General features: G+C 42.1%; 1 protein-coding gene across 2 annotated transcripts in view; it reads left to right on the forward strand.

The window, feature by feature from the left end:
- RUNDC3B (RUN domain containing 3B) overlaps positions 1-20,450 on the forward strand; it is a 150,661-nt gene that overhangs the window by 19,009 nt on the left and 111,202 nt on the right. For both annotated transcript variants that reach the window (XM_069729460.1, XM_069729459.1), the window contains exon 2: positions 17,532-17,647. In XM_069729460.1, coding sequence (XP_069585561.1) covers positions 17,532-17,647 — 116 coding nt within the window. The remainder of the gene's footprint in view (positions 1-17,531; positions 17,648-20,450) is intronic.

Genomic DNA, 20,450 nt, shown 5'->3' on the forward strand with positions numbered 1-20,450 from the left:
CCCGACCAAGTATTGAGTGCATAACTGAACATTATTATTTGTTGGTTTTTTTGTTTGTTATTAAAAAACACTTTTATTTGATTGGATGGGTGAAATATGCTAATTTATTGAGACAGGTTTTTTGGGTTATCAGGAGTTGTATGCCAAAATCATCAGTATTAAAACAATAAAAGACCTGACAAATTTCAGTTGGTGGATAATGAATCTATAATATATGAAAGTTTAATTGTAATCATTACATTATGGTAAATAATGAAATTTAACACTATATGCTAATTTTTTGAGAAGGACCTGTATATATTGCTCTGCACCGTTCATTATGGCCCCATAGATGCTCCATATAAAGCTGTGCCCCATATATAATGCTCCGCACCGTTCATTATGGCCCCATAGATGCTCCATATAAAGCTGTGCCCCATATATAATGCTCTGCACCGTTCATTATGGCCCCACAGATGCTCCATATAAAGCTGTGCCATATATAATGCTCTGCACCATTCATTATGGCCCCATAGATGCTCCATATAAAGCTGTGCCCCATATATAATGCTCTGCACCGTTCATTATGGCCCCACAGATGCTCCATATAAAGCTGTGCCCCATATATAATGCTCTGCACCGTTCATTATGGCCCCATAGATGCTCCATATAAAGCTGTGCCATATATAATGCTCTGCACCGTTCATTATGGCCCCATAGATGCTCCATATAAAGCTGTGCCCCATATATAATGCTCTGCACCGTTCATTATGGCCCCATAGATGCTCCATATAAAGCTGTGCCCCACATATAATGCTCTGCACCGATCATTATGGCCCCATAGATGCTCCATATAAAGCTGTGCCCCACATATAATGCTCTGCACCGATCATTATTGCCCCATAGATGCTCCATATAAAGCTGTGCCATATATAATGCTCTGCACCGTTCATTATGGCCCCATAGATGCTCCATATAAAGCTGTGCCCTACATATAATGCTCTGCACCGATCATTATGGCCCCATAGATGCTCCATATAAAGCTGTGCCATATATAATGCTCTGCACCGTTCATTATGGCCCCATAGATGCTCCATATAAAGCTGTGCCCCACATATAATGCTCTGCACCGATCATTATGGCCCCATATAAAGCTGTGCCCCATATAGAATTGGCAGGGGGAGCCCATTTGAAAGTTCGCACCGGGGCCCATAACTTTGTAGTTACGCTACTGATAACAGGTTCCCTTTAACGTAGTAAGCAAAAAAACAGATCCTTTGCAAATGGAAAAAAAAACTGACGGCTAAATAGCGGATCCACTACCATAACTAAAAAGTTGTCTTCACATTTTTTTTTTTTACCAACAGGTTGCTGCTAGAGCCGTTGTAATTGATCACTACTAGACATGTGAATAAACTGGATCATACTGTATAATAGTACATTATATAAGATTACGAGATAAGCTGCCCATATGGCGGGGTATTGGTTTCCCTTGTGGAGAGAGTAGGTACAGGAATTGCTTTTTGTTAAGTCAAATTAACTTTTAGAAGTAAGTAGAAAGAATTTGCAAATTTTAGAAAATTATTTTCCTGTACTTTCCTATCTTAGTGTGGGTCCCTGTAGCAAAAATGAAGTTCTCTGTTTTGGGTCCATTGTCGGATTAGTATCGCAGCTCCTTATGTGCATGGGGAATGTGACGTTGTTTTTTTTTTTTTTAGCTCCTTGATGCCATGTTCCGCCTGAGTTTCCAGCTCTTGCTTCACTTTACTTTTAATAATTGTACCTAACAAGAAGTTGATTGCTTGCCGGAGCCGGAGACGGTTTCCAGCGCGGCTTCAAGAACTAATCAGCGATATTGTTACATACGGAGAGCGCCATTGTTCCGCTATCAGTCTCATCTGCAATTGCTTTTCCGGCTTTGTGCCGTAGCGTCGTCTCTGTACCCCGAGATGGATGAATTGCAAGATTTCGCAGTACTTTGCCGGTATGAGAAAATTGTTAAAATGACCTCCATTATTTTCTTTGTGTTTTCTGCAAATAGCGGCGTGTTTAAAAAACAATCTAATTTCATGTTGTAAATTTTGGAAAAGACATTTCTGTTGGGAGCAGAGAGAAGATCAGGAGGGATGTAGAGCTGGGAGAATTAAGCAAAAAATGAAACAAGTTCTGATGGCGCATAACTGTTTATGATGGCAATTGTTTGGAGTATAGAGTCCTGTGCAAATGTTTCTGCACCCCCTTGCAAGATTGCATATTTTGTTTTTATGTGGTGTTAAGATAATGCAGTTACACCCAACATATGACTAGGATTGGATCAAAAAATGAGGTGTGAGCAGAGTATACAGTTAAGTCCATATATATTTGGACAGAGACAACATTTTTCTAATTTTGGTTATAGACATTACCACAATGAATTTTAAACGAAACAATTCAGATGCAGTTGAAGTTCAGACTTTCAGCTTTCATTTGAGGGTATCCACATTAAAATTGGATGAAGGGTTTAGGAGTTTCAGCTCCTTAACATGTGCCACCCTGTTTTTAAAGAGATCAAAAGTAATTGGACAATTGACTCCAAGGCTATTTCATGGACAGGTGCGGGCAATCCCTTCGTTATGTCATTCTCAATTAAGCAGATAAAAGGCCTGGAGTTGATTTGAGGTGTGGTGCTTGCATTTGGAAGGTTTTGCTGTGAAGTAAACATGCGGTCAAAGGAGCTCTCCATGCAGGTGAAACAAGCCATCCTTAAGCTGCGAAAACAGAAAAAACCCATCCGAGAAATTGCTACAATATTAGGAGTGGCAAAATCTACAGTTTGGTACATCCTGAGAAAGAAAGAAAGCACTGGTGAACTCATCAATGCAAAAAGACCTGGGCGCCCACGGAAGACAACAGTGGTGGATGATCGCAGAATAATCTCCATGGTGAAGAGAAACCCCTTCACAACAGCCAACCAAGTGACCAACACTCTCCAGGAGGTCGGCGTATCAATATCCAAATCTACCATAAAGAGAAGACTGCATGAAAGTAACTACAGAGGGTTCACTGCACGGTGCAGCCACTCATAAGCATCAAGAATAAAAAGGCTAAAAAACATCTAAAAAAGCCAGCACAGCTCTGGAAGAACATTCTTTGGACAGATGAAACCAAGATCAACCTCTACCAGAATGATGGAAAGAGAACAGTATGGTGAAGGCGTGGTACAGCTCATGATCCAAATCATACCACATCATCTGTAAAACACAGCGGAGGCAGTGTGATGGCTTGGGCATGCATGGCTGCCAGTGGCACTGGGTCACTAGTGTTTATTGATGATGTGACACAGGACAGAAGCAGCTGAATGAATTCTGAGGTATTCAGAGACATACTGTGTGCTCAGATCCAGCCAAATGCAGCCAAACTGATTGGTCGTCGTTTCATACTACAGATGGACAATGACCCAAAATATAAAGCCAAAGCAACCCAGGAGTTTATCAAAGCAAAGAAGTGGAATATTCTTGAATGGCCAAGTCAGTCACCTGATCTCAACCCAATTGAGCAGCATTTCACTTGTTAAAGACTAAACTTCAGACAGAAAGGCCCACAAACACACAGCAACTGAAAACCACTGCAGTGAAGGCCTGGCAGAGCTTCAAAAAGGATGAAATACAGCATCTGGTGATGTCCATGAGTTCAAGACTTCAGGCAGTCATTGCCAACAAAGGGTTTTCAACCAAGTACTAGGAATGAACATTTTATTTAAAATTATTTAATCTGTCCAATTACTTTTGGTCCCTTTAAAAACAGAGTAGCACATGTTAAGGAGCTGAAACTCCTAAACCCTTCATCCAATTTTAATGTGGATACCCTTAAATGAAAGCTGAAAGTCTGAACTTCAACTGCATCTGAATTGTTTTGTTTAAAATTCATTGTAGTAATGTCTATAACCAAAATTAGAAAAATGTTGTCTCTGTCCAAATATATATGGACTTAACTGTACCTGTCTTTGCATTCTTTATTTAGGATTTTTTTTTCTCTTCCTTTCAGATCACTTCTTGTTTAAGAATATTTTTAGTCCTCCTGGCCATTAAGTATTTCACATTTGTGCAACTTGATGTCTCTTGCCTGTTGTCAAGTGTAATCTGTTTGTAGCAGGAAGAGAGGATGGGGCTTTATCACTATATAGGAAGTGGGGGTGGGGCTTATCACTATATAGGAAGTGAGGGTGGGGCTTATCACTATATAGGAAGTGGGGGTGGGGCTTATCACTATATAGGAAGTGAGGGTGGGGCTTATCATTATATAGGAAGTGGGGGTGGGGCTTATCACTATATAGGAAGTGGGGGTGGGGCTTATCACTATATAGGAAGTGGGGGTGGGGCTTATCACTATATAGTAAGTGAGGGTGGGGCTTATCACTATATAGGAAGTAGGGGTGAGGTGTATCACTATAGGAAGTGGGGGTGGGGCATATCACTATATAGGAAGTGGGGGTGGGGCATATCACTATATTGGAAGTGGGGGTGGGGCTTTGTCTCTGTTCGTGCTCTCTTGTATGTCAAACTGCTTAAAGCCATAGAAGACAAGCAGGCTTTTAGTTGGATAATTAAAAGAGCAATGCATGCTGGGATGGGAGGGAGAAGTTCCTGCACCTATTGTTGTGGCAGAATGATTAAAAGAGTGGAAGGCATGTTACAGTACAGAAGAATCAGGAAATTTCTTGGACATATTAGACAGAACAGATTCTGGTGCAGATACCTATCTTATCGTGGGGCATGAAGACAGCAAGGCTTTGTATGAAACGACAGATACTAAGTACAAGCTGAAATACCCTATATGTGAATTTCGATTAAAGGGGATGTCCAGGCTTGGGGCTCAGGTCTGTAGCCACTGTTTGTGACGGCAGACTTGTGACCCCACTTAGTTCATTTGTACACGTCTAGTTGGAATGTGATCGAAACTATGCAAATCGCTCACGGCGCCTGAGAATCCTGAATCATTGCATTCCGCCGCATTAATTTTTTTCTAATGAATTAGATCGTACTTTCATTAGCCTGAGAAACCTGGTTGACAACAAGCCTTGTACAAAATGCAATTATTGCGATATTGGTTGTCAGGTCAACTGCACTTATAGGTCAAGCGCTCGGTAAGCCTTCATATTTTCCATGTTAGAATATTAATGCGTTCTTCTTACATTCGTGGCTCGATGCAGCAGCGATCATCTCATTCTTCTATAAGATGCTGAATTCAGTGGGTGAGTCAGTAGTGAATGGTCCAGCAGCTCCTACGTCAGCGGCATAGACAAGTCATCCTGCTATGTAATGTTACAGGCTGTGAGTTACATTCTGCCTTTAACCATTTACATTCTCTTCTGGTTTTATAGATCAACACTATGGATGTTTGATACTAAAACATTGTTTTAAAATGTCACGGCCTTTGTAGGGTAACTTGAGATTGATGTCATCAAAAGGGTTTTATGAAACTAAAAACTTCTATATTCTTGGCCAACAAATAGCGCAACTTAGCTCTCACAGGCGGCGCCTGGTATTGCAGCATCTGCTTCAGACACAACTTTTGGACAAGAGTGATGCTGTTTTTGGTGAAAGTGCCCTTCAGATCAATGTCATCAGCGTCAGACTGGGTATTGACGAAGAGGAGTAACAGAGGAACGCCATAGTATAGTGTCCTTAAGAGATGCTCCAGAATTAGTATTTACTTTTCACGTGTCTGTCAATCACAGTCTTGGTCGTTCATTCTAGACAACCCAGGGCTCGGTGAAAGTATCGTCATACTTGCCAACAAATGGCCAAGTTGAATCTACCGAAGTATCAAGTTGTTCGGCATAACCACATGCACTTACCACCTAACTGGACACTAAGGCGTCCCTGAAGAAGTTCTGGAAGTGCTGCCTTCTGGGAGGTTTCGGGAAGCTTTTGCAACAAAGATTTTAATTTATCAATAGTCTCTCAGAAGTTTTATGAGGGTTTGCAACTAAAGGTCTTGATGTCCTTTCAAAAGTTGAGATCCAATCTTGGCTTCCTGGACCATGCCCAGATAAGTCAATTTTTTCGCATTTACGACAATACCCTTTCTTGGATCACCCTACTTGAGGATGGTAATTTCCAAAATTCATCCTGCTCGCGAGTGGCATAGCTCTAAATAATGCAGAAGCTGTAGGTGCATCAGTTACTCTATAAAAAGACACCAGTCAATGGCAAAATCTCTGAACAGGGCCAATCCAACTTTTTAGGTCTCAGAAGGTTGTTCTACTGCAATGATTTTGATGACCCAACCCCATGATTGGTCTTCAGTTTCAGATTGATGGGGGTCTGACAACTGGTATCCCCACCACCAGCAGTCAGATGTAGGCAGCAAATCACGGGTGCAGTTGAATCTTCTGCACCCACTATAGTTACGACTTTGATAGTAGGGATAGTTGAGTGAAAGCTGGATTTGCAGATGTCTCCGAACCTGATCTTCCACCCACTAGAAACCACATCTCCATGAATCGCATCGATCCTGCTATGGAAAGATCCATTTTGGGCAGGGATGGAGTAAGTGGATGGATAAAGTTCTTCCACCCATTAAATGTGTTCGGAAACGAACCGCACATTGATTTTTCTGCTCCATTAAGTTCTATGGTTAGTGATGATCTAGCGCCATGAAAGCAAAAAAAATCTGTAAAATTTTCCTATCTGGTTAAGGTCCAGGTTATTTTGAGTCTTTGACACAAGGTACAATTTAGTCATTTTTTAACATTAGTTTAACAGCTAGAATTTTCTTTTTATTTGTTGGACTGTAGATGTGATTATTTTTGGACCTTTTGACATTTTTTATGACCAGTTTTAGTTTCTTTATTCAGATTTTTTTACCCATAATTTTTATTAGAGCAAGAGAGTTTAATGCTTTTTCAAAACAACACGTGTTTATACATTTTAGTTACCAGTAATTTTTCTATTAGTCATTTGGGTAAAAACCTAAAATTTACTTTTTTGGCGGGGGGGGTTCATCATTGTGTATCGGTAATTTTGAAATTGGACATGTCTTGTGGGTCAGGGATAGTGTTCTGGAAATGATTGGTGTAGTTAGTCTTTTTTTGGATGGGATGTTTTACTTATTTCATTTTTTACATTTTTTTTTAACGTGAATAGTCTTTCCTTAAAACAGACAGTTTTCTCCCCTAATTGGTACCACCGTTTTGTCATTGTTGGTGCTGGGTTTAGTTCCATCCAACAGCGACCTCCTACTTTCTGGCTAACATGTGAGGAGTGGTAGACCGCACTTTTGTCTTCTCTCCAGGGTCTTCCCAACATTTGGCTGCCCAATCAGTAGGGCTGCCATCTTTAAACCTGCCCGTATGTATACAATACGCTCCCTATATATACCCAGAACATTCTTCGTAAGTCTAGAGATGGCAATCCTTAATAAAGGTAAAGATGTCTCATACAGAAAAGCTTTAAAATTATTTTTTAAAAAGGCAAATACCCATTTAGGAGACAAGTACTCAACAATTGATTGATATTACTCCTCGACTTTCATCATCCCATGTAGGATAACTATTAATGGGCGACCATGGGCCAGTCCAAGATTGGTGCAACTCTTATGTGCTCATTCTCCTGTCAAATTAAAGGGGTGATAATGGATGACTACCTTTTATGTTTTCAATGTCTTAATTGGGTGTAAAGTCATGAGACTACACCTTTATTTACCCTATAATGGTGACCGACCACCTGTGACTAGAAATTGCCGGTGTTTCTTAGAGCAGAACTGTCAACCTTCCATTTATACTTGGATTTATATTAAACCTCTTTAACCTCCAAAACCAGGATCACTACTAGAGGGATGTGTTGCCAAGAAAAAAAAAACCCTTACCACATGGCCCATTCAATAATCGAAGAATAAACCAGCACTGAATGCGTATTTCTTGTCTACTTCACACAAAACTGTGGCCTTGCAGTCCTTTTCTCTCACAGGTTGGAATTGCTTTAACTGACCATTCCAGTCTAATATGTTCAGGAACTGTCCTTCATATCTAGCTCATGTAACTTGTCAGCCATTATTTTTCAGGGTGTGATTCCTCGTGAACAGCATTTTGCCAGCACTATATGAGCTAGGATTTCCTTTCCTTCACTTCTCAGCATGCCTTGCTGCTGCCACTGTCCAATGGCTTACCAGTCATGTTATGCCTGTGTGCAATCTTACAGACTGGAGAGCAGACAAAGATGCACTACTTCCTGTGGAGAGGCAAAGACCCACCGCCGCTTCCTGTAGAGGGTCAAAGACCCGCCGCCGCTTCCTGTAGAGGGGCAGAGACCTGCTGCCGCCGCTTCCTGTAGAGGGGCAGAGACCTGCTGCCGCCGCTTCCTGTAGAGGGGCAGAGACCTGCTGCCACTTCCTGTAGAGGGGCAGAGACCCGCCACTGCGTCCTGTAATCCATCTCATTGTTTCTGCTGCTAGTTGATTATCTTCTCCATATTGCTTTTCACAAAACTCTTTCAGACAGGGTCACCATCTTTACATTTATTTCAGGTAACCCATTCTGCAACCAGGAATAGTGCAATAAAGAGGTTATAGAAGGCAAACGGTGCAAGATTCTTAATGCCACCCAATTACAAAAATGATTTTTAGCCAAAAATTAATTTTAATTAAGAATAACCCCTTTAAAATCCTACTATTTAGTGTCATTTAAAAAAAGTGTCCCCTGCTGGGTGACTTTCATTAGCTTTTAGAACATTATGCTGTATTTTTGGTCATTTGATGCTTAATTAGCTCGTTGTGTCGTTTGTTGAGACAGCGTAGCTGGAAGAGGCGACTTACAAATGAATAGGCATAGACACTTCTCTTTTAATTTACCTAACACTTTAACCTTTTTCCATTTAAATTAAAAAGTATAAAATGTTCCTGTAGCCGACTGTCTTAGTCACTATAATTATATCCAAATCAGGACAAAGATCTGAGGGTGTCTCACGAGGCTCCTGCAGGCGGGAATCGACTGCGCTGGTGATAAACGTGTCTGGTGGGACGGGAGAAACGAGCTTGGAGTGGAACCGCCACAGGATATTTAATAATTTCATTAGTGAGCAGGAAAAATATGGCGGAGCTCCTACTAATGCCAGATAGCAGGGACATGGTTTGGAGGGTTCCTGTAGTCAATTGAAAATGAATTTTAGTAACTGACGAAGTGATGACTTTTTAATAACATTCCCTGTTTTTGTGTCATGTCATCGGGCATGTGACCAGTATTTGGCCTTTCATAATTGGATTTGGAACCTCCCTTTAGCCGTTCTTAATTAAACCCTGTTTCTTTTTGGGCTGGGACATGCCCAAATTGACAGAACTTGTTTACGCGAAAATGTGGAAAAATCCGGACAAGCTTGGGACTGTTGGCAACTACGGAATATCATTGCGTAGGTCGGCAGGACCAGGGATTCTGTACTGCAGTAAAATCTGATAACCCAGCCAAGATCGATACTGGGGGCCGATTCTGGTAAAAAAAAAAAAACTCTTTGACAAAAACCAGTACCTGCAATTTTGCACTTACTGGAATTGGATACTCCTTTTGTCTGACTTTGACCAGCTGTGGGCATCTAAACAACATCCAATCTCTGTTGCCAGATGACAATTGTAGTGAGCATGGCTGTTTTGGTTTATAAAGGAAGCCATGACCGTGTTGAATCTTTCACACACCTCCACTTCTTGTAGAGGGATGACGGCTCATCTCCACTTCCTGTTGAGAGTTGAGCGCTTGCCCCACCTTCTGGTAAGTGGAGAGGCGAGGGCTAGTCCCCAACCCCCTGGCGAGTGGAGAGGCGAGTGCTAGTCCCCAACCCCCTGGCGAGTTTTTAGTCGAGGGTTGGCCCCCCACCTCCTTTAATCCAGAAATCTATTATCTCAACTTCTCTGTTGCTAGATACAGATTACATCTAACAAAAGCCAGTGGTCAGCAAGTTAGCCAGAAGGGAGACAGCTAGTGGTAGCTATTGAATGTCCAGTCATAGGACATTATCTTTACATAAAATGATTTCCAGATTGTCAATTTATCACATAATCTATCCATTTAGACCAGGTAAAAGGACCATTTAAGTTAGTTTATTTGGTCTATATAGAAATGTTCTAATCCTTATATAGCTCTTCAAGAGTCATTCCGTGATTTCGGTGAAGAGCCTCTGACATACATCATTGAGTTTTTAGTAAATGCATTTAATCTTTTCTTAGAACTCTGCATTGTGATATTTCTTTGTTAATCCTCAAGGAAGTTAGCACTTGGGGGAGTGTTGTGACACTATCCAATCAGTGCTGCCAATGTTAGACTGTTGACAAATGGAATGGTAATTCCCATTTGTTAGTTTACTCATACATTTCTAGGCGGAATGACAGAGGAACTTTAATCCCTTAACCACCACAGATAAGCCATTTAACAGCTGCAGTTAAGGGGCCTTATTCCTCAGCGCCGCTTTTTAACGGCGCTGAGAAATAAGGGTATAGCGCCCCCCAGTGTCGGAAAATCTCCTGGTTGTTGGCTACTGAGGGTAGCGGAGACCCTGGAGATCATGATCAGGGCTGGTTTTTACGGTCCCCTGTCACATGATCGATGTTATTTACCGAATAACGGTGATCACAAAAAAAAGTTAGGTTTGTGCTAGGGTTCTATTAGGGTTGGGGTTGGATTAAGGTTAGGGTTGAAGTTAGGGTTGTGTTGGGGTTAGAAGTGTGATGGGGTTGGGGTTAGGGTTGTGTAAGGGTTAGGGTTGGTGTTGTGTTAAGGTTGGAGTTAGAACGGGTTTTTAAAAAAAGTAAAAATGATATGACGGCTAGTGTTGAGTGCAAGTGCTCGCTACTTGAGTTTCTATTGGGTGCTTGGGTATGCACTGAGTATGCAGATCCCTACATGTTTTTTGGGGGGTGTCTAACAGCCACGAAACATGCGGGGCAGGCACTTGAGCATGTCACTCGAGCACCCAAGATATTCGGTGCATACCCGAGCGCCCGATACAAATTGGAGTAGCGAGGACTTGCGCTCAACACTAATGAGGACATATTCAATATGATGATCTAATGTTATCTAATTCTCAAATTCTGTGTCATACCTGTGGGTTCAAAATGCTCACTTTACCCCGTGAGGGGTGTGGTTTCCAAAATGGGGTCACTTGTGGGGCAATTTCCACTTTTTAGGCACATCAGGGGCTCTTCAAACACGACCTGATGGCCGCCATCGATTCCAGCCAATTTTGCATTTAAAAAGTCAAAAGCTTCTCCTACCCTCCCGAGCCCTGCTGTGCGCCCAAATAATGATTTTCCTCCACATGGGGTATCGGCGTACTCCAGGGAAATTGCTCAACAAATTTCCTGGTCCATTTTCTCATGTTACCCTTGTAAAAATAAAAAAGTTTGGGTCTGAAGTACATTTTTCGTGAAAAAAAGTTAAATGTTAATTTTTTCCTTTCACATTGCTTCAGTTCTTGTGAAGCACCTGAAGGGTTGATAAACTTTTGAATGTGGTTTTCAGTACCTTGAGGGGTGCAGTTTTCAGAATGGGGTCACTTTTGGGTACTTTCTTTCATATAGACTGCTCAGAGTCACTTCAAATGTGATGTGGTCCCTAAAAAAATGGTTTTGTAAGTTTTGTTGGAAAAATGAGAAATCACTGGTCAACATTTAACCCTTATAACGTCAGTATTCCGGTTAAATTGCCGCGTTGGTACTTTGACTAAATACTTTTTTGCCCCACTGTATTTATCGCAGTCAGCAATAGTGCAAGTTCCACCACTTAAAAAGATGAGAGGCGTCTGTAATTTACATCATAGGTAGATCTCAACTATGGGAGACAAACTGAGAAAAAAAAATCCAGAAAATCACATTGTCTGTTTTTTTTAACAATTTATTTGCATATTATGGTGGAAAATAAGTATTTGGTCAGAAACAAACAATCAAGATTTCTGGCTCTCAGAGACCTGTAACTTCTTCTTTAAGAGTCTCCTCTTTCCTCCACTCATTACCTGTAGTTATGGCACCTGTTTAAACTTGTTATCAGTATAAAAAGACACCTGTGCACACCCTCAAACAGTCTGACTCCAAACTCCACTATGGTGAAGACCAAAGAGCTGTCAAAGGACACCAGAAACAAAATTGTAGCCCTGCACCAGGCTGGGAAGACTGAATCTGCAATAGCCAACCAGCTTGGAGTGAAGAAATCAACAGTGGGAGCAATAATTAGAAAATGGAAGACATACAAGACCACTGATAATCTCCCTCGATCTGGGGCTCCACGCAAAATCCCACCCCGTGGGGTCAGAATGATCACAAGAACGGTGAGCATAAATCCCAGAACCACGCGGGGGGACCTAGTGAATGAACTGCAGAGAGCTGGGACCAATGTAACAAGGCCTACCATAAGTAACACACTACGCCACCATGGACTCAGATCCTACAGTGCCAGACGTGTCCCACTGCTTAAGCCAGTACATGTCCGGGCCCGTCTGAAGTTTACTAGAGAGCATTTGGATGATCCAGAGGAGTTTTGGGAGAATGTCCTATGGTCTGATGAAACCAAACTGGAACTGTTTGGTAGAAACACAACTTGTCGTGTTTGGAGGAAAAAGAATACTGAGTTGCATCCATCAAACACCATACCTACTGTAAAGCATGGTGGTGGAAACATCATGCTTTGGGGCTGTTTCTCTGCAAAGGGGCCAGGACGACTGATCCGGGTACATGAAAGAATGAATGGGGCCATGTATCGTGAGATTTTGAGTGCAAACCTCCTTCCATCAGCAAGGGCATTGAAGATGAAATGTGGCTGGGTCTTTAACATGACAATGATCCAAAGCACACCGCCAGGGCAACGAAGGAGTGGCTTCGTAAGAAGCATTTCAAGGTCCTGGAGTGGCCTAGCCAGTCTCCAGATCTCAACCCTATAGAAAACCTTTGGAGGGAGTTGAAAGTCCGTGTTGCCAAGCGAAAAGCCAAAAACATCACTGCTCTAGAGGAGATCTGCATGGAGGAATGGGCCAACATACCAACAACAGTGTGTGGCAACCTTGTGAAGACTTACAGAAAACGTTTGACCTCTGTCATTGCCAACAAAGGATATATTACAAAGTATTGAGATGAAATTTTGTTTCTGACCAAATACTTATTTTCCACCATAATATGCAAATAAAATGATAAAAAAACAGACAATGTGATTTTCTGGATTTTTTTTTTCTCAGTTTGTCTCCCATAGTTGAGGTCTACCTATGATGTAAATTACAGACGCCTCTCATCTTTTTAAGTGGTGGAACTTGCACTATTGCTGACTGACTAAATACTTTTTTGCCCCACTGTAAGTGGGTTTTAGATAGCAGTTTGGGTACTCGGTCTCTAAAAGGTTCGCCATCACTGACCTAGGGGTTTGATGTGCTCACCATACATCTAGATTAGTTCCCCGAGGGGTCTAGTTTCCAAAATGGTGTCCCTTGTGGGGGATTTTCACTGTTTAGGCACACACGGGCTCTCAAAACACAACATGGTGTCCGCGAATTGTTCAAGAAAATTTTGCATTCAAAAAGTCAAATGGCTCTCCATCCCTTCGGAGCACTGCCATGTTTTTTCCCCCATATATAGGGTATCTTCATGCTCAGGAGAAATTGCTCAACAAATTTAGGGGTCCGTTTTTTCCTGTTACCTTGCAAAAAAAAAAAAATGTGTCTAAAGTAAAATAAAAAATCCACATTCCAAAAATTCATCACAAAAAAAAGAGTATGAACCGCACATCCAAAAATCATACATTGATCTAGGCATAGGACCCAGTACGAGGTTTGCCGTGAGAACATCATGTTCAGTTATATAAATTTTTGCCTACCAACTTTAGATAAATGAATGATTTTTGAAGGTGCTGTCCATTCTCTTTTTTCAGCATATTCCAAAAATTCCTCTGAAGCACCTGAAGGGTTAATTAGCTTCTTGAATGTGGTTTTGAGCACCTGGAGAGGTGGAGTTTTTAGAATGGTGTCAATTTTGGGTATTTTCTATCATGTTGACCCGTCAAAGTCACTTCCAATGTAATATGGTCCCTAAAAAAAATGGTTTTTTGTAAATTTTGTTGGAAAAATGAGAAATCGCTGGTCAACTTTTAGAACTTCCTAACAAAAAAAAAAATGTTTCCAAAATTGCGCTGATGTAAAGTAGACATGTGGGAAATGTTATTTATGAACTATTTTGTTAAACATAACTCTGATTTAAGGGCACAAAAAGTAAAATTTTGAAAAAAAATTTTTTAAAATTTTTGCCACATTTCCATTTTTTTTCATAAATAAACGCAAGTCATATCGAATAAATGTTACCACTAGGGTTGAGCGACCTTCACTTTTATAGGATCGGGTCGGGTTTCACGAAACCCGACTTTTGGAAAAGTCGGGTCGAGTGAAATCGGCCGATCCTATAAAAAAGTCGGGGTCGGGGTCGGCCGAAACTCGAAACCCAATGCAGTGCATTGGGTTTCCATGGTTCCCAGGGTCTGAAGGAGCGGAAACTCTCCTTCAGGCCCTGGGATCCATATTTAAGTGTAAAATATAGAATTAAAATAAAAAATATCCTTATACTTACCCTCTGACGCGCCCTGGTACTAAAAGGGAACCTTCCTTCCTTAGAGTCAGCCTTCCAGGACCTTCGGTGACGTCGCGGGTGACGTCGCGGCTTGTGATTGGCCGCGCGGCCGCCCATGTGACCGCTCGCGCGGCCAATCACAAGCCGCGACGTCACCCGCGACGTCACCGAAGGTCCTGGAAGGGCTGATTCTTAGGAAGGAAGGCTGTCGGAAGGAAGCAGGGCGCTTCCGAGGGTGAGTATATTCCTATTAGGTATCTACTCACCCTCGGAAGCGCCCTGCTTCCTTCCGACAGCCTTCCTTCCTAAGAATCAGCCCTTCCAGGACCTTCGGTGACGTCGCGGCTTGTGATTGGCCGCGCGAGCGGTCACATGGGCGGCCGCGCGGCCAATCACAAGCCGCGACGTCACGGCAAGGTCCTAGAAGCGCGGATTCGAAGGAGGAAGGCTGCCGGTTAGTACCAGGGCGCGTCAGAGGGTAAGTATTGCAATATTTTTTATTTTAATTCTATATTTTACACTTTAATCTGAATTCCGATACCAATTCCCGATATCTTAAACATATCGGGAATCTGGATCGGAATTCCGATTCCAGATTCAAAAGATCGCCGACTTCATGGCCGACCCCCCCACTGGGGTCGGGTCGGGTTTCATGAAACCCGACCTTGCCAAAAGTCGGCGACTTTTGAACAATTTCGACCCGTTTCGCTCAACCCTAGTTACCACTAACATGAAGTACAATATGGCACGAAAAATAAAACAATCTCTGAATTGGTGGAATCCGTTGAAGCGTTCCAGAGTTATTACCACATAAAGTGACAGTGGTCAGAACTGTAACAATTGGCTTGGTCCAAATTAGCTTGATCACTAAGGGGTTAAAATTACTCTATAATTATTAAATTATAGGGAATGTATATTAAATCAGTCATGTAAGGAAAGATGACAATTCCTCTTTAAATTAGGAGGGAATATGCTACAATAGCTTTGTTTTTGGGTCACTAGTAGATGCCCCAGTATAGAGATTTTCTTGGTGACAGATCCTTTTACAAGGACCATCATTCTATGTTCTCCAGAAATCATTTTCTTCTTGGTAATTTACTTTCGAAGAGTGTGAAATACTCTCAGGGGAGCTGTACTTATGGCCAATAAGTCAAGGCAGCAGAACTGAAGAAAAGAAGAATGATTATAAATGGAAGAAATGTAATATTCACATGGCAATGATTTTGTGAGGATCATTGGCCACCAACAGTCCAATTTTTGGAACTACGGTAATTAACCCGGGTCACATAGGCAGTCCAGCTACAGAAAAAGCTTCTCGGACAAACGGTCCTTACCTGAGCGTCACATATATTAGGGAATTATTGTTTATTTCCTTATCTGTCCTGCAGACTGTTTTCTTGAGAGGTTTCTGAACGCAGTGGAATACAAGATGTCTCCAAAGAGATGCAATCAGGCCGGCTCTGACAGCGACTGTGGATGAGGAATGCAGAACACATGCTGCACCTCCAGCTCCTAACGCGTCTAGGATTCAGTGACGGATAGTACATCTCGTTTTAACCCGTTTAGTTCATTTTATGTGAAATAACAGCCAAATTAAAGGGGTATTTCACTAATTTATACCTATTTTTGCCATTAGTTAAGGTTGGAGCACCTGGACTCACCAACAGTGAAGTTCACTGCAGGTGGTCGGACATCTGGAAGAAGCCAGTGGGGCTTTAGCCCCTTCATTTATAGGAATGATGGGGTCTACCAAGTTGTCAAGCCCTGCCCCACCCCAAAAACCTAATTTTCTTGCAGTCCAGAGAAAGGCAAGATGAATTGTGAAAAATATAGACTAGGAGTGGGAAAAGATGGGAAGCATGATGGAAGCAGGGTACACACGTTTTATGCCAGTTTTAGGGCTGTTGTTGCCGTTGAGCAGTGAACCCACTGTGGCTGAAGTACTGGAAATATTTTGTTTATTGAGAGCAGAAGCGGCAATATAGCTGCACGATTACTGGGGAATTATTTGCCTACTAGTCATGCCTCTTTTTTGTAGACCCTGCACTTTTTACAGACCGCACCCTTGGGGCTAATTCCTAATTTTTGCAGGATAGTGTGACAGACACTGTACTCCTGTATATAATACTGTCACTTACTCCCTAAATAGGTGGGTTTACGAGTCGCAGCATGTGAAAATATGCTGCATCCAAAGTTTTACTACTTCATGATCGTGCGAACTGAGCTTTGCAAAAAAAATAGCAACCCCCTGATTAAAGTAATTAGCCCCATTGTGCCCACTGATCGAAGAAATCAGCCATAATGTGTCCACTGAACCAATAAATTAGACGCACTGTGCCCCCTGATCGAACAATTCAGCCCCATTGTGCCCCCCATAATAAATGAATTAGCCACATGTGGCCCCTAAACTAATAAATTAGCTGCACTGTGCCCACTGAACAAAGTAATTAAACGCATTGCTGCCACTGAACCAATAAATTTAGCTGCACTGTGCCCCCTGATTGAAGAAATTAGCTGTGCCCCCTGAGTCAATAAATTTGCCGCCCTGTGCCCCCTGAGCCAATAAATTGGCCACCCTGTGCTCCCTGAGCCAATACATTGGCCTCCCTGTGCCCCCTGAGCCAATAATTTTTTCGCACCGTACCCTATTCTCTAATAAATTAGCCACACTGCGCCCCAGTAAAATAATTTGTCTTGATCCATGTTTCTTCACAGAGAGGGCGCCGAGCAGTGAGCTGGTCAGGGCATCTCCGTTTTGAGGGAAGGTATCTGGAAAGGGGGAGCACTGCCTCACAAAGACTTAACTATTTGGGGAGTCCAGAAGGTCTCCCCTTTTTCCATGACCCTCAACGATATTCTGGAACACTTGAAGACTATATGTGACATTGTGCTTCCCCATTATTGTGCTATGAATGTCGATCCGGAAGCTAATGGCGCTTTACTAATAATACCCCATCATTGATCCTGCCATGTTTCTTTTGCCTCTTTTGCAGGTTTTCTGTGAAGACGCTGATTGACCGTTCCTGCTTTGAGACCATTGATGATTCTGCACCTGAATTTTTAAACTTTGCCTCCATTTTGGAACAGATCCTAAGCCATCGCCTCAAAGGTAAGAAGTGACGGAAGTTCAGAAGGATGTTTCTCATTCTGGTGATAGATAATAAATGCAGAGCGGGAGGTATTGATAATTTTTTACATCAGACTTTATCACTATGGCATTACACAATACTTACAGCTTATGTACACAGCGTATAAAATAAACGTTCTGACTTGTTGACTTTGTGGACAAAATTGTCCACGGCCTTTATGCACAAGTAATACTTCTGCAAACACAACATTTATATTCAACAACCTTTCTAAATTTCCCATAGCCAACAGTTTACCACCAATCACCGCAGCTTAGCAACAGCTCAAGCCCGTTAACCAAAAAAACTTGCTGTCCATTCAGTTACTTGTATGACTAACCCCACCTGGCCATCTTTCCTAACCAGACAATCATGGACCCATCCCACCAAGAGCGATTTCCACCATTGCTTGTAAGTATAGCTTTAAAATATCCTTAACAATTTCCAAAAAATGTATTAAGTCATCTCTATAAAGGCCGGGCAACCAACCTTCCAAGTCAACGTGAATAAGGGAGAAACCTCCAATTGTCGGCAAAAAGTTAAACCTTGATCTATTCAAACGTTTCCTTATTTTCTCACAAAATCTAAGATCCATCGATTTAACCGAGAGTAACCTAGGAATAATTTCAGAAAACACCTCCTAACCCTTAGAAACCTCTTTCTGACCTCTGACCGACCTTTTATTTATATTGGAAGTGGTAACTCCACCATTCCCAATTTTCTGATATTGTTTCCTCCATGGTGGATAATAATGATATCATGGGCTGGAAGTCTGTTGCTCATCATCATCACCTGGTCGATCAGGCCATCCCATGTTTGTCCTCTGATGCCCAGCCAGCACACTTTAACTCTATCAGGAGACCACAACAGTTTGGGCCCGTGTCACCAATGTTGCGCTCTGTTTTCTTCCCAATGGATGAAGGCGTACCCCAGAATCCAGACCATATACCCTGTATAAATTGTCTAAAAAGAAGATTAGCACCAACTTCTTAGTGTACAACTGATAAGTTAGGCTCCCATCTCCCCGGTCTTTTTATTATCTTCTTACTTAAATGGAATCTGTCATCCCAATTTTCGCGTATAAGCTGCGGCCACCGCCATCAGGGGCTTATCTACAGCATTCTGTAATGCTGTAGATAAGCCCCCAATGTAACCTGAAAGATAAGAAAAACAATTTAGATTATACTCACACAGGGGCGGTCCTGGTGTGGTCCGGTCCGATGGGTGTCGCAGTCCGGGTCCAGCGCCTCCCATCTTCATGCGATGACATCCTCCTTGCTTCCTGTCGCAGCTCCGGCTCCTGCGCAGGCGTACTTTATCTGCCCTGTTGAGGGCAGCATAAAGTACTGCAGTGCGCAGGCGCTGGGCCTCTCTGACTTTTCCCGACGCCTGCATACTGCAGTACTTTGCTTTGCCCTCAACAGGGCTGATAAAGTACGCTTGCGCAGGAGCCGCGACAGGAAGCAAAGAAGAGGACGTCATCGCATGAAGATGGGAGGCGCCGGACCCGGACCTGTGACGCCCCTCGGACCGGACCGGACCGTCCCTGGGTGAGTATAATCTAACTTGTTTTTCTTATCTTTCAGGTTACATCGGGGACTTATCTACAGCATTACAGAATGCTGTAGATAAGCCCATGATGGCGGTGGCCGCAGCTTATAGGCAAAAAATGGGGTGACCGATTCCCTTTAACCTCAACCTGGCAACCTCCGTCGCTGCCCCAATACGATACGAGTGGGTTGAAAAATACCTATTCCCTAAGCCCAAACTAAGCAGACATTTCCTTTAAAACAGGTCACAAAGGGGACAGAGTTCTGGCTTTGACGCGTTTCGACTTCAGCAGTCTTAATCGTAACATGTCCCTTGCATGTTGCTTCCTCATTTAAAAAACATTAACACCCTCCCCCCGCAGTGACATCACTAGAATTAATTACTTATATGCAAGCACACGAGTAGTGGATCAATTGGGACTTAATTATTGGAATGACCTTATGTGCATTTATTAGGTAATATTATTAAGGTAAAAGAAAGGCAAAGAAATAAAAAAAAAAATTAAAGTGTTTTTTGGTGGGTGGTGGGATACCGTATAGTATAAAGTTAATTTCACCATTTATGGAACACTATTGATTTACTACATGTGTCTGCATATAATTAATTCTAGTGATGTCACTGCGGGGGGAGGTTGTAAATTTTTTAAAATGAGAAAGCAACATACGAGGGACATGTTATGATTAAGATTGCTAAAGTCGAAACGCGTCAATGCCAGAACACTGTTCTCTTTGTGACCTGTTTTTTAATGGAAATGTCATAAAGCTGGCAAGATTTTAAGAGACGCCTTTTTTTTTTTCTTTCTTATATTGGACTCATTTGCCCAGGCCAAGGGGCTTGCTGAATCTCCGAAACTTATGCTATGGTGGATGCCTGCAACGGTAACAATCCAAATCCTCAAATATTCAATACAGGTAGATGGTAGCACTGTCTCCTCCTTTGCTAATGGGATCCTGTCCATTTTCTTGAATGGAGCGGAGGTGCCCCTTCCCCAAGAATGTAGCCCTGCAGCCCAACACGTACGTGTGTATGTGTGTATATAATATATATATGAGACACACACACAGTATTATGGGTAACAGTAAACAATAACAGTATAATGAATTATGACATACGGCAATGCAATGAAGCAGAGTATCTATACGACGTATATATACAGTGGGTACGGAAAGTATTCAGACTCCTTTAAAATTTTCACTCTGTTTCATTGCAGCCATTTGGTAAATTCAAAAAAGTTAA

The sequence above is a fragment of the Ranitomeya imitator genome, chromosome 6, assembly GCF_032444005.1.
Source record: "Ranitomeya imitator isolate aRanImi1 chromosome 6, aRanImi1.pri, whole genome shotgun sequence".
In the NCBI taxonomy this organism is placed as follows: Eukaryota; Metazoa; Chordata; class Amphibia; order Anura; family Dendrobatidae; genus Ranitomeya; species Ranitomeya imitator.